This window comes from Somniosus microcephalus, chromosome 1 (assembly GCF_052327205.1).
Source record: "Somniosus microcephalus isolate GS21.2 chromosome 1, FLI_Smic_1.0, whole genome shotgun sequence".
Taxonomy (NCBI): domain Eukaryota; kingdom Metazoa; phylum Chordata; class Chondrichthyes; order Squaliformes; family Somniosidae; genus Somniosus; species Somniosus microcephalus.
The window spans coordinates 225,985,367-226,009,723 of NC_140987.1; the positions used below are offsets into that span (position 1 = coordinate 225,985,367).

General features: G+C 46.4%; 1 protein-coding gene across 2 annotated transcripts in view; it reads left to right on the forward strand.

Annotated features, from left to right (window-relative positions):
• The first annotated feature begins 7,151 nt into the window (after positions 1 to 7,151).
• Positions 7,152 to 24,357, forward strand: part of ak3 (adenylate kinase 3) — a 45,069-nt gene continuing 27,863 nt past the window's right edge. The window contains exons 1-2 of one of the 2 annotated variants that reach the window (XM_085991048.1): positions 7,152 to 7,585; positions 23,125 to 23,244. In XM_085991048.1, the coding sequence (XP_085847174.1) occupies positions 7,438 to 7,585; positions 23,125 to 23,244 (268 nt within the window). In that variant the 5' untranslated portion in view covers positions 7,152 to 7,437. The remainder of the gene's footprint in view (positions 7,586 to 23,124; positions 23,245 to 24,357) is intronic. The other variant, XM_085991040.1, reaches the window with a different exon arrangement.

Sequence of the window (24,357 nt, forward strand, 5' to 3'; positions counted from 1 at the left end):
CAGCTGTTGATGATTCTGCCATCCCCATTTTGCAACATTTAACCACTCCTGCCTTTCACCCTATCACAGACCGTCCCTTTTGTACTTTCCTCCCCTCCCCCCCCCTTTCCCTGCCTCTGCACCTAATTAAAATCTGTTACATCTCTAACTTTTCCAGTGGTGACGAAGGGTCACAGGCCTGAAACGTTGGCTGCGATTTTGCCAGAGCTCAGAGGGTGGGTTTGGAGGTGGGTCAGAGGTTAAATTCGTTTTGATTGACGGCGGGTTCTGAACCTGCCGTCAACCTGCCTCCACACAACTTTGCCAAGTGTCGGCTCTGGGAGTACCAATCAGACCCACCACCAAGCGGCAGGAGAGGCACTTAAGGCAGTTAACAGCTTGTTAACTGCCCACATAATCCAATTTTAGCAGGCTCTTCCCATTTTAGGACTGATTGTGCTGGGTTCAGCAATTACGCGAATTCTTGACAGCTGCACCTGCAGCATAAAAGCTGACCTGTAACATGGCTGACTTTCACATGACAGAACTTTGTTTTTTGAGGTGTTGGAACACTTTTTTGCAGGTCTACTGAGCTTGTAAGTGGTTAAGCTGAGATCCATATGCACTGTGACCTCCTTGGAAAACCCTCTCCCCACATTGACTGAGTGCTTATAACATCTATTCCTCAACTGAGATATTTACCAGCAGAATGAGAACCATTTATACCCTCTCATCCTGGTCCTCAGAATCGGAGGAAGAGCAGCCGTGGAAGCAGCAGAATGAGGCACAACAGCAGCAGCAACAACAGGAGCACCAACCTCTTCTTCACCCACCTGATGCTGCACAGGGCAGAGGGCATCAGCGCAGGGCTGCACCTCGCTGCAGGAGATACCCCCAACACAGGGTTTACAGGCCGAGGATGAGCTTCCTCAACATGACTGGGCAGCAATGGCAAAGGAGGCTGAAACTTTCGAGAGAGGTAGTCACTGACATCTGCGCAATACTGCACCAACACCTGAAGCCCAGAGGAGCGGGTGGACACCCCTTACTAGTGGCTGTCAAAGTCACCACCGCACTCAACCTTTTTGCTTCAGGGTCCTTCCAGGAATCATCAGCAGAATCTCCCAGTCAGCCGCACACACTTGCAAGTTACCGATGTCCTCTTCGCAAAGGCGCACAATTACATCCACTTCTCTACGGATGAAGCAAGTGTAACCGCGTATGCAGTTGGCTTTGCAAAGATGGTAGGCTTGCCAAGGGTGCAGGGCATCGTAGACTGCACACATGTGGCCATTAAGGCACCCCATCACAACCGAGCAGTATTTGTCAATACAAGGGCTTCCACTCCCTTAATGTCCAGCTGGTGTGTAACCACAGGAAGAACATCATGCATGTTTGTGCCAATTTCCCTGGCAGTTGCCATGACTCGTTCATCCTGCGGCAGTCTACTGTGCCTCAGCTCTTCAATCCACCAACCCAACTTTCCGGATGGCTACTTGGAGACAAGGGCTATTCCCTGAAGACGTGGCTAATGACGCCGTTGAGGAGGCCATCAAATGAAGCTGAGGAGCGCTACAATGTCAGCCACATTTCCACCAGAGCCATCATCAAGCAAACCATCGGCTTGCTCAAAATGCGATTCAGATGCCTCGACAGATCAGATGGATGGAGCCCTACAGCACTCACCAGCCAGGGTCTCCAGAAACATCGTGGTCTGCTGTGCACTGCACAACATCGCACAGCAGCGTGGCTTCCCGCTGCCTGAGGAACAAGTGGCTCAGCGCATAGCCTCCTCCTCAGAGGAGAAAGACCTTGCGGAGGCAGATGTGCTAGTTCCACCAGTACGTGAGCACATTGCTGGCCATGAGGCAAGGGATGCACTAATCTATGCCAGATTTGCTTTAACTTGACAAAGCAAACAAATGTGGCTGCCACCTTCTTAACATGCCATACACAATGTACAATAAACTGTGGGCTCCTATCACTCTCACCACCATCATTACAGATGAAAGGTGCCCTGACACCTCACTGTGACACTTCCATTTCTGGGCACACATACGCCAACTCTTTGAATGTTTGCCATCGCATTTCTTTATTACAATTGAAATGACGATGATAATCTTCAATTTATATTACATCAAAACACCCAAGTGACTACCCTTGTGACTATTTGTGTGTTAAATTTCTCTTACGCGTGCTTCTACGTGGTACTTCACCTGTGGCTTCAGCAGATGTAGAGGCACCTTGCTCACTTTTATGCTGCTCCTGCCTCGACACCTTTGGCAGGTGTCCTCTGGGTTTGGGAGCCTGGGAGGGCTCAGCAACAGTCTGCTCCTCCTGTGGCTGTGCAGGGGCTGAGACGGCCATCTCAGTTGGGTGAGGAATCTGGGGCTCTGCAGTGGCATGGGAATGTGAGTGCTTGGAGAGGAGCCCACACGTCCTGGTTGTCGACCAACAACATCCCTCTCATGGGTCGCCCGCACTTCACTGTTCGCAAGTAGCTGGAGAGCACCTTGCGGCACATCAGTGGGGCCATGAGGACCTGTTTCTGTACTGACAGTCCTCATAACGGGGACATCCATGTACCTCTGGTGCCTCTCCTCAATAGCTGCCCGTCTATCCTCCATAGCAGACCATCTATTTAGAAGAGTCACCATGCTCTGTTGAGTGTGGCGACTTATGTCCTCCATAGTGGCACGTTCATGCGCTATTGTCTCCACCATGGCATTGCTTATGTTTGAGATGGACTCCTCCATTCTCTGCACACTCGCAGTTACCATGGATGCAAAACTTGTCAGAGACTCCTGCACATGTTCCTGGAGTTCCAGCACCGCTCTCTTTCTGGATGGCCCCAGAGGCACAGGGTCCACATGCAGCTGAGCAGAGCTAGGAGCGCCCTGCGGCCTCCGACGAGGACTCTCCACTGCTGTCCCTGTCTCCACCATCTGCTGATGCTCACTTGTGAGCTGTGATATACCAGGTGACAACACTACTCAATGTCGCGAATGACCCACCAAGGTGTGCGTCTCTGCGCTGGTGCTGGCTGCATTCATTTCTGCTGACGCTGCGCCCTCAGAGGTTACAGCTTCCTCTGAGGAGTCTTCCAGCTCTTCCTCCTGGACAGTGGGGAGGAGGGCTCTCGATGGTCCTGTGGGGGAGTAAAGGCATGAATTAGACATGTGACGTACCAGGCACATCGAATTGTGCAGATGATCAGAACTCAATCTGTATGAACATTAGATGCCATATCAGTCACTCATACAATCTAAATGAGGGCTGCAAATCTATTCTGTCTACTGCGCCCGTCTGACCGTCCCCCACTTCCAGATCCTCAGCGCCTCCGACGATGTCGAGAGCAGCCTCCTCAATGGTAGTCAAGTGCGCCATGGAAGGTGGCCCTCCTCCTGTCCTGTCCTGCCCCTCTCCCTCTTATTGTGGGCTCTCTTTTCCTGCAATGAGGGACACAAGTGGAGTTTGAGTGAGAAAGTTGGAGTGAGTGTAGAGAATCCATAGCATAGATGCTTAGAGAGAGACAAAGATGGAGTGAGATGCCAATACCAAGGGCCCTCCCTGTGCGTTGTTAGTTGTTGTCATTGCATAACAGTGAGAGCGAGTGTGAGGTGTGCATAGCAGAATAGTGAAGTGATTCTGTACCTAGAGAGAGAGGGATGGTTAAGGGTGCAAGGGATGTAAGGGTAAAGTGGGATGTGCAGGAGTAGGTTGACAATGCAGAGTGCTGGTGATGAGAGGAGATGGGGAGCAGATTGAAGGTAAGTGTGATGTTATACTCACTTTTGCTGAGTGTAGCAGGTCATTGAACCTTTTCCTGCACTGAACCCAGGTGCGACCACACAAAGACCTGGTGCTCACCTCCTCAGCGACCTGCAGCCAGGCTGCCTATGTTTGCTGAGGAGGCTTCCTCCATCCATTTGAAGGGAACAGTATCTCTTGGCGCCCTCTCACTCCCTCCACAAGAGCATGGAGGGAATCATCATCATATCTGGGAGATGCCTTGGGTCTTGCAGCAGTCATTTTCAGATGTGCCACACCGAGAAGCAGCAGAATAGGATGGATCAAAAACAAGGCTGCATGGGCCCCTTAAGTACAGCTGGCTGAAAGACGTCAGCAGAGGTGAGCAGCAGGCCTGAACCCACTGATTGGGCCGGGTAGTGCGCACGACGGGCTTAATCAGCCTACTTAAGCAAAAATCGTTATTTCAGGGTGGCTGAAACCGGCAGCGGGACCAGGTCCCGCCGAACATCAAAGCTGCCTCCACTCGGAAAATCGTGGCCGTTAACTCTGTTTCTCTTTCCACGGATGCTGCCTGGCCTGCTGAGTGTTTCCAGCATTTTCTGTTTTTGTTCTGAATCTATCCCATTTAGAAAAGAAAGACTTCCATTTCTATAGGGCCTTTCACAACACCAGATGTCCCAAAGTGCTTTACAGACAATGAAATACTTCTTGAAGTGTAGTCACTGTTGTCATGTAGGAAAGGCAGCAGCCAATTTATGCATAGCAAGCTCCCACAAACAGTAATGTGTTTTAGATGTTGATTAAGGGATAAATATTGGCTAGGACACCGGGGATAAGTCCCCTGCTCTTCTTTGAAATAGTGCCATAGGATCGTTTACGTCCACCTGAGAGAGCAGACGGGGCCTTGGTTTAACGTCTCATCCAAAAGATGGGCACGGTGGTAGTGACACACACAACACAATGGACGGTGTCCTCAGTGTGAAGACAGGACTTCATCTCTATATGGACTGTGCGGTGGTCACTCCTACCAATACTGTCGTGGACAGATGCATCTGCGAAAGGTAGATTGCTGAGGACGAGGTCAAGTAGGTTTTTTTCCTCATGTTGGTTCTCTCACCACCTGTCGCAGGTCCAATCTGGCAGCTATGTCCTTTAGGACTTGGCCAGCTCGGTCAATACTGGTGCTACCGAGCCACTCTTGGTGATGGACATTGAAGTCCCCCACATTCTGTGCCCTTGCTACTTTCAGTGCTTCTTCCAAGTGATGTTCAACATGGAGGACTACTGAGGGAGGGCGGTAGATGGTAATCAGCAGGAAGTTTCCTTGCCCATGTTTGACCTGATGTCATGAGACCTCATGGGGTCCGGAATCAATGTTGAGGACTCCCAGGCAATGTTCCTGCTAAGCTGCATGGCCGCGCAGTCATCTACAAGGTCGTGCGCATGCCAATCACCCGCTTCGACATTGTAGATACCGTGCATGTGCAAAAATTTCAATGGGCCAGACATTGGGGGAGGCAGGCCGGGCAGGAGACAGTGCAGTTTACAGGGGACATTGCTCCCAGGGCCACTTCCTCTGACTGTATACCACTGTGCTATCACCTCTTGTGGGTCTGTCTTGCTGGTGGGACAGGACATACCCAGGGAAGGTGATGGAGGAGTCTGAGATGTTGGCTCAAAGGTATGATTCTGTGAGTATGACTATGTCAGCCTGTTGCTTGACGAGTCTGTGGGACAGCTCTCCCAATTTTGGCACAAGTCCCCAGATGTTAGTGAGGAGGATTTGCAGGGTTGACTGGCTGGGTGTAATGTCCATTGTAATGTCCAAGTCCGGTGTCTTGATCGATGCTGGGTGGTCTGTCCGGTTTTATTCTTATTATCGTTTTTCGTAGTGATTTTGATACAACTGAGTGGCTTGCTAGGCCATTTCAGAGGGCAGTTAAGAGTCAACCACATTGCTGTGGGTCTGGAGTCACATAGGCCAGACCGAATAAGGACGGCAAATTTCCTTCCCTAAAGAACATTAATGAACCAGATGGGTTTTTATGACAATCTGGTAGTTTCATGGGCACCATTACTGACACTAGCTTTTTTTTTTCCCCTAGATTTATTTAATGAATTAACTGAATTTAAATTCCCCAGCTGCCATGGTGGGATTTGAACTCTTGACTCTGGAGCATGAGTCCAGGCCTCTGGTTATAGAACTAGCACACTGCACAGTAATACTTGCAGCACCTACCAACCAGCTCCACTCACCCACTTTATTTCCAGTCACATTGCTACAGTAATTAGGGCAGGGCTGGTTAACTCTTGTATGTTTCATGCCAACATAACTGCACTGACCTGCTTTGACATTATTAATGTCATTTCAGGTGCTATTGGTACAACACTGTGCCCCCTCATTGATATCTCGACCTCCTGTTAAAAACAGAGAGCTGAAAGAAAAGGCTGTATTTCTGTCCCTTGGGGCAATAATCTGCTGGCTAACACATTTCAATCCTAAAAATAGCTTAGAGCATAAGTGAGCAGCAAAGCAGGAAACGATCCTCTAACTCACCTTTGCTGTGGGCAGCCTTCCTTCACAGCTTGTCGCACAAACTGGCTGCTTTTTAGAACAGAGAAACTGCAATTTACACTAAACCTTATGAAAAAACATTTGTAGGATTGCACATCTGCATTTTACAGATATGTGGGCACATTTTGCAGTCTGAGTAAGCAGACAGACAACTCAGTGCAAAGAGATAGAAAATGAAGTAGCTGGAAGATTGAGATGTATGACTTATGTAACAATTAAAAGGAAATGTTTGAATGGCTTAAAGTGAATACAGGGATTTTAGTGCTGCAATTACACGTCAAAGGTACTTCATTGGCTGTAAAGTACTTTGGGATGTCCTGGGGTTGTGAACAGCACTATATAAATGCAATTCTTTCTTCCTATTGATCTAATTATTGAAAGTTTAAATTTTCCACATTCAATTAAACAAATCTGAAATAGATTTGTATACGCTGACCTAAAATGTGAATTAAACTGCTAATTAAGGTGTAGACCAGACCTAAATAAGAAAAGTGGTAATTTCTCACAATGTTTTGCATGTCAGCGTTGTCACCTTTTGGATGAGATATTCTTACCCTCTCAGGTGGACGTGAAAGATTCTATGCCTCGCCTTGAAGAGGTGTGCTAGTGTCTGGCCAACATTTATACATCACCAACATCACTTAAAACAGACATCTGGTCATTTATTTAATTGTTATTTGTGGGATCTTGCTGTGCGCAATCTGGCTGCCATGTTTGCCACATTACGAGTACAGTTTTTTTTAAGTACTTCATTGGCTGTGAAGTACTTTGGAATGTCATAAAAATGCAAATTCTTACCTTCCAAAAGCTAGTGCCATTTGTGCAGTTAAATCTATTACACTCTCCTGATTACACTCCATGATGACACACCCCCTGATGATGTTCCCTGATACTCCCGCTGATGATGTTCCCTGATTTCACCTCCTCTGCTCTACCCTCCTCCCCACACAGTGTCACTTCCTGTGAAGGAGCGCTGATGTCGCCTCTGCTGTGGGGCGAAGTCCGGGCGCCCGCGGACGACTGCCGGCTCCCAGCTCCCAGTCCCGCTGTCGAGCGGATCGCCTCTCTCCGCCGACTGATCCCTGGCGCTGGAAAGTCTCCCTCCCTCCCCACGCTGTTAATCCCGAGACATGGTGGCCCGGGCGCTGTTGCGTGCCATCATCATGGGCCCTCCCGGCTCGGGGAAAGGGACCGTGTCCAAGCGCATCGTCCAGACCTTCGGATTCCAGCACCTGTCCAGCGGAGACCTGCTGCGGGCCAACCTCCGGAATGGAACAGGTACCGAGAGCGGCGGACCGGCGGGAGCTCCCCCGCCACACACAGACACCCGGGAACATGTTCATCGCCTCCCCGGACTCGGACTGCACTCCCGTCTTGTTTCAGTTGCATGTTCAGTATTCACTGCAGCACTGAATGGTTTTAAAGTGCGGTGCTAGCGATTAACATTTTTGCTACGTATTTCCCATTTTAGGTCTTTTTCCCGGTCTCCACAGAGTTTAGTTCAGGAATGTTGCCTGTTAAACCAGAACGTGCTGTTTGTTGAAAGAGTGACTTGAAACGAGAATCCTGGCGAAAGGTGTCAAAATGTGTGAGAAACGATTATATATGTTTTAAAACTGAAGTAAGCGTTAGTTCACGATGGGCGGACTTCAGGCAACATTTTATTGTGTTAAGTGTCAGCCTTCTCTCGGTGATGGCACTCTGCCCTCTGAGTCCGAAGGTTGTGGGTCCAAGCCCTACTCCAGAGATTTGAGCACATATTGCAGGCTGACACTTCAATGCAGTATTGAGGGAGTGCTGTCAGGTGAGATGTTAAACAGGCTCTGTCTGCTCTCTCAGGTGGATGTGAAAGATCCCATGGCACTATTTGAAGAAAAGCAGGGTAGTTTCCCAGGTGTCCTGGCCAATACTTGCCTCTCAACCAACACCTGAAACAGGTTATCTGGTCAATATTTCATTGCTATTTGTGGGACCTTGCTGTGTGCAAATTGGCTGCCGTGCTTCCTACATTACAACAGTGACTACACTTCAAAAGTACTTCATTGGCTGTAAAGCACTTTAGGATGTATTGAAGTTGTGGAAGGCACTATATAAATGCAAGTTCTTTTTTAAAGCAAGGTTTAATGTTTTGTAGAAACAGCGACCTGATATTTGATTTCTATCATCTGTTTCAAAATTGAAATGGAGTCGTCGTGAAGTTGAAGGCATGATGTAAGTACAAGCTGCCATAGTTAGATGGGGAAATGCGTCGCTGCATTTGCTTAGTGCAGTTTGTCTCTTAACATTAGATTCATGCCCCTCTCAATCTGGGACAGGACTTTGCAGGGGGATAAACTGCTATAAAACTTGTTCCCTCGTAGAAGAAGTGATTGTCCTGCTTAGTGAAGAGGACAAAGCAATCAGTGACGTTCCTTTTTTCAGTAGACTAAACCACAAAAAAAAACGTTTTCAGTGAGCCTTGCTTTCTAACTCGGTTTAAATTGACATGTGAAGGATTTTGTCAAGACTAGCCATAATTAGAAACTTGCGAAACGGGGTTAGTGTGTGTGTGTATATATATTTCATTACAGCTTTTGCAATAGGCCAGTAAAAGGATTATTGCTACTTGAAAGATGGAGTTGAGGAAACAGTGCCTCGTGAGTATTTGTCAGAGCTTCCTTTATCGCCTGTTCTGCACACACACCAGTTCTCAAAAGGAAAGGCACAAGTTAGCTGAGCACTGTGGGTGTTTCACACTGGCACAGTAAACCTACTATATACTTAACTGCAATGTCAAAATAATCAGTTAATTCTTCCCTAGTGTGACATACAATATGTGTACATCATTCTGTTATGGTAAACGTAGTGGTGTTTAAAATCTTGATTATAGCAACAACAACTTGCATTTATATAGCACCTTTTTGACGTCGTAAAATGTCCCAAGGCACTTCAGGAGTGATATCAAACAAAATTTGACATCGAACCATGTAAGGAGATATTAGGACAGGTGACTGGTCAAAGAGGTAGTTTTAAGGACTGTCTTAAAGGAGGACAGAGAGACAGAGGTTTAGGGAGGGAATTTCGCAGCTTGGGGCTAGGCAGTTTAATGCATGGCCGCCAGTGGTGGAGCGATGTAAATTGGGAATGCGCAAGAGGCCAAAATTCAAGGGTTGTAGAGCTGGAGGAAGTTACAGAGGAGGAGGCGAGGCCATGGAGGGATTGAAGTAAAGAATGAGGATTTTAAAATCAAGGTGTTGTCGGACGCAGAACCAATGTAGGTCAGTGGGCACAGGGCTGATGGGTGAACGGGACTCGGTACGAGTTAGGACACGGGCAGCAGGGTTTTGGATGAGCTTAAGTTTACGGAGGGTGGAAGATAGGAGGCCGGCCAGGAGAGCATTGACATAGTGAAGTCTAGAGGTAACAAAGGCATGGATGAGGGTTTCAGAAGCAGGCCATTGTAGTAGACCATTAGTTTATTTGACAAGGATGATTAAATTGATGTATGTTAAAACTGACATTTCCCTGCTAGTTGTAATTCTGGAATAAAGAACAAAAAAAGCTGGAAATACACAGCAGGTTAATCAGAATCTGTTAAGTAAAAAGAAAAGAAAGGACTTTCATTTATATAGCAGCTTTAATATCTCGGGACTTCCTAGAGCATGTCACAGCCAATGAAGTACTTTTGAAGTGTAGTCAGTATTGTAGTGTAGGGAAACGCTGCAACCGCTTAGCACACAGCAAGGTCCCACAAACAGCAATGAGTTAATGACCAGAGAAAAATCTGTGTTTAGTGGTGTTGGCTGAGGGATAACTATTGGCCAGGAGATCAGGAGCACCTGTGCTCTTCTTCACAGTGTCATGGGATCTTTGATTTCTACCTGAGTGGGTAGACAGCATCTCTGACACTGAAGTGTCAGCCAAGCTTATGTGCTCTAGTTTCAGGAGTGCGACCTAAACCCATGACTTGCATTCCATACTCTGACATACAACATCCTGATAGTTGCCCATGTACACCACTGTGTATGACCAAAAATAATATTTATCACCTGAAGCCATGAAAATTCAAACATTCATAAGCTTATCCATCCCAGTCACTCCAAACAACTTTGATCCTCAACCTTCCATGCAGGGTTGAATGCTCTTCTCTCTTTGCCCCCCCCCCACCCCCCACCGGTCTCAATACCCTTGGGTACACCACTCTGCCAGTACTTCACTACCCAGCTGAGAATGGCTATTCAGAATGGGCAACCAAACTATAACTCCAACAAGCCACCCTGCAGCTTGGTGTCTGGCATAATGCGTGGCCAAAAAAGGATAGCAGTACTGTAAGACTGCGGGAGATCAGTTTTTTTGTTATGCATTCTTGGGATGTGGGCGCCGCTAGCAAGGCAAGTATTTATTACCCATACAATAACAAAATACTGCGGATGCTGGAAATCTGAAATAACAATAGAAAACGCTGGAAACACTCAGCAGGTCAGGCAGCATCCATGGAGAGAGAAAAAATCTTCCCTCTGTGGCTGTCGGCCAACTCCGCACAGCCTGCTTTAGCCCTTTCCCAGGATCCACAAACAGGACTGCCCTGGTAGACCCATTGGGGTAGATTTTCCCGAAGCTGTCGGGAAGAAGGCGGGACTTCCCCTTTCGGGTTTTTGACCCGCCTACTTCGACGTCCGGCCAATCCGCGCGATTTTCCCTTGATTGACCTTGTTGAGCCCGCCCATCGGGCTCAGCAGGCCAATTAAGGGCCACCCGGCAACAGGTGACGTCACAGACTGCAATTTCATCTGTCAAGAGTTCTTGACAGATGAAATATCAGTGTTTCACAGCTGTTTGAAGCTGTGAAACACTGACACTCTTGAGTTCTAACATGAGTCCTTCTGCACAGACTCAGTTAGAACTCTCACCGGCACTCAAAGCTGAAGGCTGTCACTTTTGACAGATCGCAGCCATTCAGCTTTCAGTTCCGGCTGAGTGATGCGCTCCTGACGGCTACAGGAAGAAAGGCCGTTAAGGTAAGTACAGGTAAGTAAAAGTTCTTTACACACTTTAGACACACCAAACACACTTACATTTACACTCATGCACCCATCACTCACCTGAGCGCCAACATTGCAACCCCTCCAACTCCTTCAACCCGACGGCCCGCCTGCTCTAACCTGGCGTGGTTTGGAGCCGTCGGGAAACCCACAAGAAACTCCTCAAAATATGGATTAGGCTAAAAACTGCCTGTTAACTACCTGTTAACAGGCAGTTAATTGGCACTAATCCCTTCCCGCCTGGTTTCAGCGGGTCCCAGTGCGGGGCGGGTACCCGCCGCCCCTGAAACTTATGTGGGGCGGGGTTTTGGGCGGGATGGTGTCGGGACCCCCAAATTTGGGATTTCCCCCCCCCCCCCCCCCCCCACACGCCTGAAACCCCGCCTGACAGCTCCACGAAAATCTAGCCCATTGATTCTGCCTGTTCTTGCCCCACGGAACAGATTTCTTCCTATCTCAACACTTCTTTCTCCCCTTGTCCAGTCTCTTCCCACCTTCATTCGCAACTCTTCCAACGCCCTCCGCCACTTTAACAGTTTCCAGTTTCCTGGGCCCAACCGTCTCCTTTTCACTATGGACGTCCAATCCCTCTACACCTCCATCCCCCACCACAACGGCCTGAGGGCACTCTGCTTCTTCTTTGAACAGAGGCCCAACCAGTCCCCATCCACCACCACCCTCCTTCGCCTGGCTGAACTTATTCTCATATTGAACAACTTCTCCTTTGACTCCACTCACTTCCTCCAAATTAAAGATGTTGCAATGGGAACCCGCATGGGCCTTAGCTATGCCCGCCTTTTTGTGGGATATGTGGAACATTCTATGTTCCAATCCTACTCAGGTTCCCTCCCTCACCTCTTTTTTGTTACATCTCTAACTTTTTCCAGTTCTGACGAAGGGTCACAGACCTAGAAACATAGAAGATAGGAGCAGGAGTAGGCCATTTGGCCCCTCGAGCCTGCTCCGCCATTCAATGAGATCATGGCTGATTGTCCAAATTCAGTACCCTGTTCCTGCCTTCTCTCCATATCCCTTGATCCCTTTAGCCTTAAGAAATATATCTAACTCCTTCTTGAATATATTTAATGAATTGGCCTCTACTGCCTTCTTTGGTAGAGAACTCCACAGGTTCACCACTCTCTGGGTGAAGAAATTCCTCCTCATCTCTGTCCTAAATGGCTTACCCCTTATCCTTAGATGGTGACCCCTGGTTCTGGACTCCCCGACCATCGGGAGCATCCTTCCAGCATCTAGTCTGTCTAGTCCTGTTAGAATTTTGTAAGTTTCAATGAGATCCCCTCATTCTTCTAAACTCCAGCGAGTACAAGCCCAATCGACTCAATCTCTCCTTATACGTCATTCCTGCCATCCCAGGTATCAGCCTGGTGAATCTTCGCTGCACTCCTTCCATGGCAAAAACATCCTTCCTCAGATAAGGCGACCAAAACTGTACACAATACTCCAGATGTGGTCTCACCAAGGCCCTGTACAACTGCAGCAAGACATCCTTGTTCCTGTACTCAAACCCTCTCGCTACGAAGGCCAACATACCATTTGCCTTCTTAACCGCCTGCTGCACCTACATGCTTACATTCAGCGACTGGTGCACAAGGACGCCCAGGTCTCATTGCACTTCCCCTTCTCCCAATCTATTGCCATTCAGATAATAATCTGCCTTCCTGTTTTTGACACCAAAGTGGATAACCTCACATTTATACACGTTATATTGCACCTGCCATGCTTCTGCCCAATCACCCAACCTGTCCAAATCATACTGGAGTTTCTCGGTATCCTCCTCACAGCACACATGCCCACCCATCTTTGTGTCGTCTGCAAACTTGGAGATACTACATCTAGTTCCCTCATCCAGATCATTTATATATATATTGTGAATAGCTGCGGTACCCCACTAGTCACTGCCTGCCACTCGGAAAAAGAGCCGTTTATTCCAACTCTTTGCTTTCTGTCTGCCAACCAGTTCTCTATCCAAGTCAATACCTTGCCCCCAATCCCATGTGCCTTAATTTTACACGCTAATCTCTTATGCGGGACCTTATCGAAAGCCTTTTGAAAATCCAAATACACCACATCCACTGGTTCTCCCTTATCTATTTTACCAGTTACATCCTCAAAAAATTCCAGTAGATTAGTCAAGCACAATTTACCTTTTGTAAATCCATGTTGACTTTGTCCAATCCGGTTACTTTTTTCCAAGTGCTCTGCTATTACATCCTTTATAATTGACTCTAGCATTTTCCCCACTACCGATGTCAGGCTTACCGGTCTGTAATTCCCCGTTTTCTCTCTACCACCCTTTTTGAACAGTGGGGTAACATTAGCTACCCGCCAATCCATGGGTACTGTTCTAGAGTCTATCGAATTTTGGAAGATGACCAGCAATACATCTACTATTTCTAGGGCCACTTCCTTAAGTACCCTAGGATGTAGATTATCAGGCCCTGGGGATTTATCGGCCCTCAATCCCATCAATTTCCCTAATACCATTTCCCTACAAATACTGATTTCTATCAGTTCCTCCCTGTCATTAGACCTTATGTTCCCTGACATCTTTGGGAGGTTATTTGTGTCCTCCTTTGTGAAGACAGAACCAAAGTATGTATTTAATTGGTCTTCCATTTCTTTGTTCCCCATTATAAATTCCCCTGATTCTGACTGCAAGGGACCTACGCTTGACTTCACCAATCTTTTTCTCTTCACATATCTATAAAAGCTTTTACAGTCAGTTTTTATGTTCCCTGCAAGCTTACTCTCATACTCTATTTTCCCCCTCTTAATTAATCCCTTTGTCCTTTTTTTTTTTAAGATAGAAGCAGGAGTAGGCCATTCGGCCCTTCGAGCCTGCTCCGCCATTCAACGAGATCATGGCTGATCATCCAAACCCTAGCACCCGGTCCCTACACCGACAGCCATCCCACACAAGCCCTATCCCCGTAACCCCGTAACCCCACGTATTTAATCCCCCCCCCCCCAACACTAAGGGCCAATTTTTGGCATGGCCAATCAACCTAACCCGCACATCTTTTGGACTGTGGGAGGAAACCGGAGCACCCGGAGGAAACCCACGCAAACACGGGGAGAATGTGCAAACTCCACACAGACAGTCACCCGAGGCCGGATTTGAACCCGGGTCCCTGGCGCTGTGAGGCAACAGTGCTAACCACTATGCCACCGTGCTGTTGAATCCTAAACTGCTCCCAATCCTCAGGTTTACTGCTTTTTCTGGCCAATTTATATGTCCTCTCCTTGGATCTTATGCTATCCCTAATTTCCCTTGTTAGCCACGGTTGAGTCACCTTTTTTGTTTTATTTTTATGCCAAATTGAAACGTTAACTCTGTTTTTCTCTCTCCACGGATGCTGCCTCACCTGCTGAGAGTTTCCAGCATTTTCTGTTGTTATTTATTGCCCATGCCTTGTTGCCCTGAGAAGGTGGTGATGGATCTTTTTCTTCAACTGCTGGCAGTGGTTTAATACAATGTAGTGGCTTGTTAGCCCACTTCAAGGGGAAGTTAAGCGTCAGTCACATTGGCGTGGGACTGGAGTCAGGTAAGGATGGCAATTTTCCTTTTCTAAAGGACAGTAGTCAACCAGTTGGATTTTTACGACAATCTGACAGCTTCATGGTCACTTTTACCGATGCCAACTTTTAATTTCCAGATTTAAAAAAAGTGAATTCTCAAACTGCCATGGTGGGATTTGAACACATGCTCTTAGGTTATGTTACTGGACTAATAAACCAAACGCTACTGTTCCTGTAGAATTCCTACAAGTCCAGGTCACCATTTTCCCACTGTTAGACCCAGACAGGCCTGCCTACATCCAAACGTTAATTTAATTTGTGATCAAAAGCTTGGTCAAAGAGGTGGGTTTTAAAGAGCATCTTAAAGAAGGACAGAGAGGTAGAGAGGCAGTGAGGTTTAGGCAGGGAATTTCAAAGCTTAGGGCCTGGGCAGCTAAAGGCACAATTGCCAATGGTGGCGTGATTAAAAACTGGGATGCTCAAGAGGCCAGAATTGGAGGAGCACTGATATCGCTGAGGGTTGTAGGGCTGGAGGAGATTACAGAGATAGGGAAGGGGCGAGGCTATAGAGGGATTTGCCGGGAGCCAGTGTAGGTCAGCGAGCACAGGGGTATTGGGTGAACAGGACTTGGTGCAAGTTAAAACATGGGCAGCGGAGTTTTGGATGACCTCAAGTTTACCGAGGTTAGAACGTGGGAGGCCAGCCAAGAGTGCATTGGAATAGTCAAGTCTAGAGGTGACAGTCATGGATGAGGGTCTCAGCAGCAGATGAGCTGAGGCGGGATGGAGTCGGGTGATGTAATGGAGGTGGAAATAGGCGGTCTTGGTAATGGCGCAGATATGTAGTCGGAAGCTCATCTTGGGTCAAATATGACTTCAAGATTGTAAACAGTCTGGTTCAGCCTCAGACAATTGCCAGGGAGAGGGATTGAATTGGTGGCTAGGGAGCAGAGCTTGTGGCGGGGACCGAAGACAATTGCTTCCCAATATTTAGTTGGAGGAAATTTCTGCTCCATCCAGTACTGGATGTCAGACAAGCAGTCTGACAATTCAGAGACAGTGGAGGGATCGAGAGCTAGAGCTGGTGTCATCAGCCTACATGTGGCAACTGACGCTGTGTTTTTGGATGATGTTGCTGAGGGGCATCATGTAGATGAGAAATAGGAGGGGGCCAAGGAAAGATCCTTGAGCGACACCAGAGGTAATGGTGTGGGAGCGGGAAGAGAAGCCATTGCAGGTGATTCACTGGCTATGACTGGAAAAACTCAATACAAGTACAGACAGTATTTCCAAGACTAGCTTTCTACTTGTATTTGTTGTACAGAAGCTAATCTTGGCAAAGACTGCCCCTTCCAGAACCAGTCTGACCACTGTGCTGTCTAGTTTATTTGGTAGATATAGCTAGTTTAGATGGCATTGTCTGATAACATTATTCATGCCTCGAGGGGAGACGTTATTAAATCAGTGATTTATTGCACGTTTAAAGCTGCGTGACCTCACAAATCATAAACTTTCAATCAAACATAGTCTAATTAGTAATTCAGTTAAAATATCTATTTTAACATAAGAATTGTTAGGCAAAAACGACCACGGTTCATCTAGTTCACCTACTATCTCGGGAGTCGCATGATACAACACTAATGAAGTTGTTGACTGATCGTAGCAATCATGATACGAGGAAATCCCAGTGGTGGAGAGCTTTGGGAACCATCGGTCCAAAGTCACCTGTTCCTCCAAGCATGCTACACTTACCACATGTCCTGTCTCAAATGACTCATAGTGAAACATCGAAACAGGAGTAGGCCATTCAGCCCCTTGAGCGTGTTCTGCCATTCAATGAGATCATGGCTGAACTGCGACTTAACTCCTTATGCCTGCCTTTGGCCACTATCCCTTAGTACCTTCAGTTAACAAGCTATCAATCTCCCATTTTAAATTGACAATTGATCTAGCATCAATTGCCGTTTGCGGAATAGAGTTCCAAACTTCTACCATCCTTTGTGTGTAGAAGTGTTTCCTCATTTCACTCCTGAAAGGTCTGGCTCTAATTTTTAGACTATGCCCCCAGTCCTAGAATCCCCAACCAGCGGAAATAGTTTCTCTCTACCCTATCTGTTCCCTTTAATATCTTGAAAAATTCAATCAGATCACCCCTTAACTTTCTAAATTCTGGGGAATACAACCCTAATTTGTGTAATCTCTCCCTGTAACTTAACCTTGCAGTCTGGGTATCATTCTGGTAAACCTACGCTGCACTCCCTCCAAGGCCAATATATCCTTCCTAAGGTGTGGTGCCCAGAACTGCTCACTATACTCCAGGTGTGGTCTAACCAGGGCTTTGTACAGCTGCAGCATAACTTCTACCCCCTTGTATTCTAGTCTTCTAGATATAAAGGCCAGCATTCCATTAGCCTTTTAAATTATTTTCTGTACCTGTTCATGACATTTTAATGATCTATGTACCTGGACCCCCAAGCCTCTTTGAACCTCCTCTGTTTTTAGCTTTTCACCATTTAGAAAGTATCCTGTTCTACCTTTATTAGGTCCAAAGCGGATGACCTCACATTTGCCTACATTGAAATCCATTTGCCACAGTTTTGCCCATTCACTTAATCTGTCGATATCCCTTTGTAATTTTATGCTTCCATCTACAATGCCACCTATCTTGGTGTCATCGGCAAATTTGGATATATGACTTTCTGTACCATCATCTAAGTTGTAATAAATACTGTGAATAGTTGAGGCCCCAACACCGATCCCTGCGGGACACCAGTAGTCACATCCTGCCAATTTGAATACCTACCTATTATCCCTACTCTCTGTCTCCTGCTGCTCAGCCAATTTCCTAACCAGGTCAATAATTTGCCCTCAATTCCATGGGCTTCTACCTTAGTTAACAGTCTCTTATGTGGGACTTTATCAAATGCCTTCTGAAAGTCCATATAAATAACATCCATTGACATTCCCCTGTCCACTACTTTAGTCACCTCTTCGAGAGATGGGAGGTGATGGAGATGGTGTTCATGCCATGTTAAATTGCAGGTGAAGTTACGCACTTGGTAGAGGAGGTTTCACTTCATCTGGTTATAACCTGTTGACACCTTCATTTAACACTGCAGTTTGTACTAAGTTATTAATTTACATGAACTAAGGCTCAGCACCAGACGCCATGCTGCAGCTGTGCAGTACCTTGAGTACTTATTTTGCTGAGTCACATTGGGATTTTGTTTAATTTCTAATAATTTTAACACTATGTTTTACACAAAAATGCATCCTATTCTTGGGGGGGGGGGGGGGAAACAACCCAACACTTCGTGACCAAGTGTCTGATTATGAAATTAACCTTGTGTGGTTAATAATTGTTTTGCTTTGTTGAACAAGTTCATCTAAGATATTTACTACCTACATTGTCTTCTGCCAATTAAGGTTGCCTGGCTTGTATGCCTGTATGAGCGTTGTCCTGTTAGTGATGCCTGCTTCGCTCTCCCCACCCAGAACACAGTATATCTCTTCATTTCTGTGTACTAATGTTTTATTGTGGCAGAGTTTGCATTATTTGTGTGGTTACCAATAGTGTTCAATATTGTCTTTACCACTGACTTTTAAAGGCTCATTAGATACTAAATTATTTTTTCACAATATGTGTGTTGCATCAAGGAGATTTGATAGTACAAGACTGACTTTAAACTGAGACCCAGGAAATTACTGTTAAACATTTTATTTGTGTATTGGAGTGGGGAGTGAAATCATGTTGATGTATGGCACACACTGAATTCCTTTTGTATATCACATCATGAATCTCTCTTGTATAAAGTCAGAACTGGCATAACTTCTGTACTTAGCCATGCTATTTGATTGCTTTTGTGCATGATGATGTGCAACTGATGATGGTGCAAGGCAAAAGGAGGTGATAATGGGACAAGTATAGAAACAAAAGATGGGTCTAGAGGAGGTTGCAGCAGTCTTAATTGACATATTGTTTCAAGTGTAATTCTTTAGATAAACCTGCTACTTTGAAACTTGAAATCAAGAGATCGGATCCTAACAGGCCCTAGTAAATTGCTGTGCTGAATGCCTGAATTGCCTTCATGGCTATCGAGTTACCATTACCACCTGGTTTAGGTAGCAATGGAAAGGCCTTGGTGTTTTTTTACTTGTCTATAGTCAAAGGCTAATGGTTGTAGTGCAGGAGAAGAAAAATACCCGTATGTGGAAAATGTGGGCCCAAAAAGGGATTGTCTGTGGGCAGCATGGGACCATCGGTCATTGGCTTGAGGTTGGTGGGATGTAAGATTGTGCTATTACTGTAGACTCTGCTCTCCTTTGGCCGAGCGGGTAATTGCGGAACTTGGGTTTAAATCAAACCTTACTCCAAATTTTAGAGGGGGATGACAATGATAGTCGGGGCGTTAGATTTTTAACCGGTCACTACAAGTAGGACAAAAGTGTATGCCAACCAACTCGTGCCATCATTAAGCACTGCATTCTTTTGTGTTAATCCTGCTAATAGTATGGACTGTGATGTTGTAAAGCGTGCTGATATCAGGGTTTGATTGAAGTATACAGGGAGAAATTTAAGAAACTGAAGAGGACCTGGACAGCATTTATAGAGGAAAGGTTATCCAGCTCAAACACACATAGCTGATAAGGCTAGAAAGCAGAGACATAACAACAGACAGTGTCAGCTGTGGTTCAGTGATCGCTCCCTCGCCTCCGAGTCAGAGGTTGTGGGCTCAAGCCCTACTCCAGGGACTTGAGCACATAATCTAGGCTGGCGCTTCAGTGCAGCACTGAGGAAGTGCTGCACTGTCGGAGGTGATGTCTTTCGGATGAGACGTTAAGTCGAGGTCCTGTTTGCCCCCTCAGGTGGGTGTGAAAGCTCTCGCGACCCTATTACAAGAAGAGCAGGGGAGTTCTCCTGGTGTCCTGGCCAATAATTATCCCTCAACTAACATCACTAAAACAGATAATCTGGTCATTTATTTTATTGCTGTTTGTGGGACCTTGCTGTGCACAAATTGGCTGCCACATTTCCTACATTACAACAGTGACTACACTTCAAAAGTACTTCATTGGCTGTGTAGTGATTTGGGACGTCCTGAGGTCAAGAAAGGTGCTTTATAAAGGCAAATTCTTTCTTTCTGTCCTGGAAATAGTCTCAGATGATTTAAGAATCTCTAGTTACTTGATCAGGGGTGTAAAACCCAGGGGGACCCTGTGCCTCGCACTGTCCCACGGACACGCCGCTTGGTGAACGACCTGCTCTGGGCTGGACCAGAGGGGCTGCAGCTTAGAAGAATGGGATCCGTAGGCGATGGGTGTTTTAAATTTGGCAAGGCTGGCCACAAGACAAACCAGTGCTGGTCTCCCGCAATGCAAACCCGGAGGCCACGTGATCTCGTAGGGTACTTAGGCTGTTGAAATGGGCGGACACGTGGCCGATTTAACGCAGAGAAGTGTGAAGCGATACATTTTGGTGGGAAGAATGAGGAGAGGCTAAACAAACTAAATGATACAATTTTAAAGAGGGTGCAAGAACACAGATCTGGGGATGTATGTACACAAATCTTTGAAGGTGGCAAGACAAGTTGAGAAGACTGTTAAAAAAGCATATGTGATTCTTGTCTTTATAAATAGAGGCATAGAGTACAAAGCAAGGAAGTTATGGTAAACCTTTTTAAAACACTGGTTTGGCCTCAGCTGATGTAGTGTGTTCAATTCTGGGCACCACACTTTAGGATGGATGTTAAGGCCTTAGAGATGGTGCAGAAGAGATAATGGTACAAGGGATGAGAGACTTCAGTTATGTGGAGAGACTAGAGAAGCTGGTGTTGTTCTCCTTAGAGCAGAGAAGGTTACGAGGAGATTTGATATAGGTGTTCAAAGTCATGAACAATTTTGATAGAGTAAATAAGGAGAAACTGTTTTCAGTGGTAGAAGGGTTGGTAACCAGAGGACACAGATTTAAGGCAAAAGAACCAGAGGCGACATTTTTTTACACAGTGAGTTATGATCTGAATGCACTGCCTGAAAGGACGGTTGGATAAATAATTGAAGGGAAAACATTGCAGGGCTATGGGGAAAGAGCAGGGGAGTGAGACTAGTTGGATAGCTCTTTAAAAGAGCTAGCAGAGGCACGATGGGCCGAACAGCCTCCTCCTGTGCGGTATCATTCTATGACCAGTTATCAGGTGACTACCAGTGTAGCTAGATTGACTCCTTGCCTTCAACCATTCACTGTGAATGGGACACATGTAAGGAGGTTGTGAGACACTGGCTGCTTGTTCACAATGCTACATGGTAACCTGGTGAAGGACTGCCATTATGTAACCGGCATAGTTTCCTGCAAACTGAATTTAAAAGGGCACGATACCCTCAGCGGATGTGCTCAGCTGCCCAGTACAACTTGGGGTGTTCAGGAAGCAAGTCTGAGCCACACAGCATGCAGGAGGAAATAGCATTATATGCTTTACTTGCTCGTGGGGGGGGGGGGCGGAATCTCGAGGTATACTGCCCGCCTGGTGTGGGTGCCAGGGCATGGCTGCCTTACCTAGGTAGAAGATGGACAGGCATAGGCAGCCTTTGGCAGCTCTCAGTTGCTGTCCTGGGATGAAGCAGGGGAGTGCGTGGTGGACCAGCTACATGGGCTGCAGCGGCTATTCAGGGCCCGCTAGATGGAGCCTGCTTGCATCACTGTACAACACTCTGAACTGTGGTTGGTGCAAGGCGTAGGAGTTGCATGCCTCTTGGGCAGGTTTTCATCCATCGCAAAGGCTCCTGGAGTCTACAACAATTGGCCAGTAGTTAGTGAGGAGAGAGTGAGCTGTCGGGCTCATTTGCAGGGAATCGACCTGGCTGGGGTGGGTGGCGGTGGGTGCAGGGGAAGGTAGGTAGAGATGTTTCATGCAAAAGCAAAATACTGCGGATGCTGGAAATCTGAAATAAAAACAGAAAATGCTGGAAATACTCAGGAGGTCAGGCAGCATCTGTGGAGAGAGAAACAGAGTTAATGTTTCAGGTCGATGACCCTTCGTCAGAACTGGAAAAAGTTGGAGATGGAACAGGTTTTTAAGCAAGTGCAGGGGAAGGGGCGAGGGGAGGAATGAACAAAAGGGAAAGTCTGTAATAGGATGGAAGGCAGGAGAGATTAAGAGACAAAAGGGATGATGGTGCAAGGCAAAAGGAGATGGTAATGGGGCAATTTAAGAAACAAAAGATGGCTCTAGATGAAGTGTAAATGGCACTGGCAGAATCATCAACAGCTGCCATGTGAGAGAGAAAAAAAATGGAAAAAAAAGATAGGAGCAGGGGTTATGGTCTGAAATTGTTGAACTCTGTTGAGTCCAGAAGGCTGTAAAGTGCCTAATCGAAAGATGAGGTGCTGTTCCTCGAGCTTACGCTGAGCTTCATTGGAACAGTGTAAGAGACCGAGGACGGAAAGGTCAGAGTGGGAGTGGAGCAGAGAATTAAAGTGACAGGCGACCGGAAGCTCGGGGTCATCCTCACAGACCATACCTTTTGTTCCTTCCTCTCCTCCCCCCTTTCCCTACCCTTACACTTGCTTAAAAACCTGTTCCATTTCCAACTTTTTCCAGTTCTGACGAAGGGTCATCAACCTGAAACATTAACTCTGTTTCACTCTCCACAGATGCTGCCTGACCTCCTGAGTATTTCCAGAGATGTTTCATGGTCTGGTATTCTTTGGCCATTTCCCCACAGTGAATACTTGGGCACGAGTGATTTTAAAATGAGTTTTCAGCAAAACGGTGTTAACTTTTCAGGACAGTCCCATGCTGAGTTCCGATTCCGTATGTAGACAAATGATTTGAAGAAATAACAGAGTACTCCAGGGTAATGCAGTGGATGTGATATACATGGACTTTTAAAAGGCCTTGATAAGGTACTTCATAGTAGACCCATGACTAAGGTCAGAGCCTGTGGAGTCAGGGGACAAGTAGCAGAATGGAGAGCAAGCTGACTACAAAACCGAGAGTAAGGGTTAAAAATAGTTACTCCAGACTGGTGGAAGGTGGGAAGTGGTTACAACTCATCTACTAACACATGAAGATTGTCTAGTTAGCTGAGCTGCCAGAGGGGTAGCAGCATCTGGGCCAGATTATGTTCTTATACTCCAGCACTTCCAAGAGATGAGGGGAGAAAACTGGAGATAGAACGTTACACTTCTAAAGTAAATGTATGTATTCTGGCTTTGGATGGTTATAACTATATTAATTCAGTGTTTGGTGTGTTTTCCAGAGGTTGGGTTGCAAGCTAAGTCCTTTATTGATGAAGGAAAGTTGGTGCCAGATAACATGATTACTCGGATCATACTACATGAACTGAAAGAAATGAACCAGTGCAACTGGTTGCTGGATGGTAAGGACGTATGCCCTATGTAAAGAGCTCCAACTGTCTACTTATGCTCATCATGCAAAAGTCTAGTACCTGAAAACCCAGAATGCTGGGATATTTTGCTGCATTGCACAACTTTTATCAGTGAACCACAAGTATCAAGTCTCGTCTTGAGGTTTGAACAGTTGTGGTCATGGCAAGAGATTATGCTTGGTCACTTGGAAAAATACAGAAAGCTACTCCCATGGCTCATCGAGTTAAGACATTGAATAGATCAGATCAGAAAGGCCCTAGATTATATCTTCAGTACATATTGAGATAATGGCCCAGATTTTCCCATAACAGTAAGATTGACAACGTACACCACCGTTAGTTTAGCCGTCCAGCCCGCTGATCTCGTTGTCGATAAATTCCCTGCATTTCCAATTAGAATATGCCGCAGCGAGAATGGCAGCGAATCGGATAATTTATTGCAGCAATTCGCCGAAAGCATTTGCTCATCTCTCTGAGCTGGAAGTACTCGGCCTCTCCCTCTCCGGGAAGTTCAAACACATCCCTGAAGAGGAATCCATCCATTATAAAAGAAAACGGTACCTGGGAAGCATCTTGACTTTGTTCCTGGAACACCGATTTGCTACAGGGGAATCTGAGGTGCTGGCAAGGGTGTCATGTGTTTGATTCTTTTTAATGATTTAAGTTATTCTGATTTTTAAACCATCTTTTCTGGCATCTGATTTAGTGATAAACTGTGAGCGAAGGTACTGTATGATTTAACACCTTCACAAAGGCACCTTTCGGTTAGGGATCAGGCTCTCTGGGAGCTAAACAAACCCGCTCAGGCCAACTGTTTAAAGCTATCTGATCTCAGAGCAATAACTCGTGCTGCTGCCAAGCCACCAGGTGCTCACCAGCACCATTATTTTTAAGTCTAAGTGACTACTGCTTAATGCAGGAAAATCACGTTCACCATTGATTTTACTGGAGGCGGAGCTATGATTACCATCTGTATTCGTCGAGGCTCAAAGGTCCATGAAAATATGGAGCGCCATAATTAATGGCATAAGTCACTCCATAATTTCCTCTCTTGCACTGTTCAAGGGTCCCTACACCGTTGATGTGCCCACTACAATGGTGCAC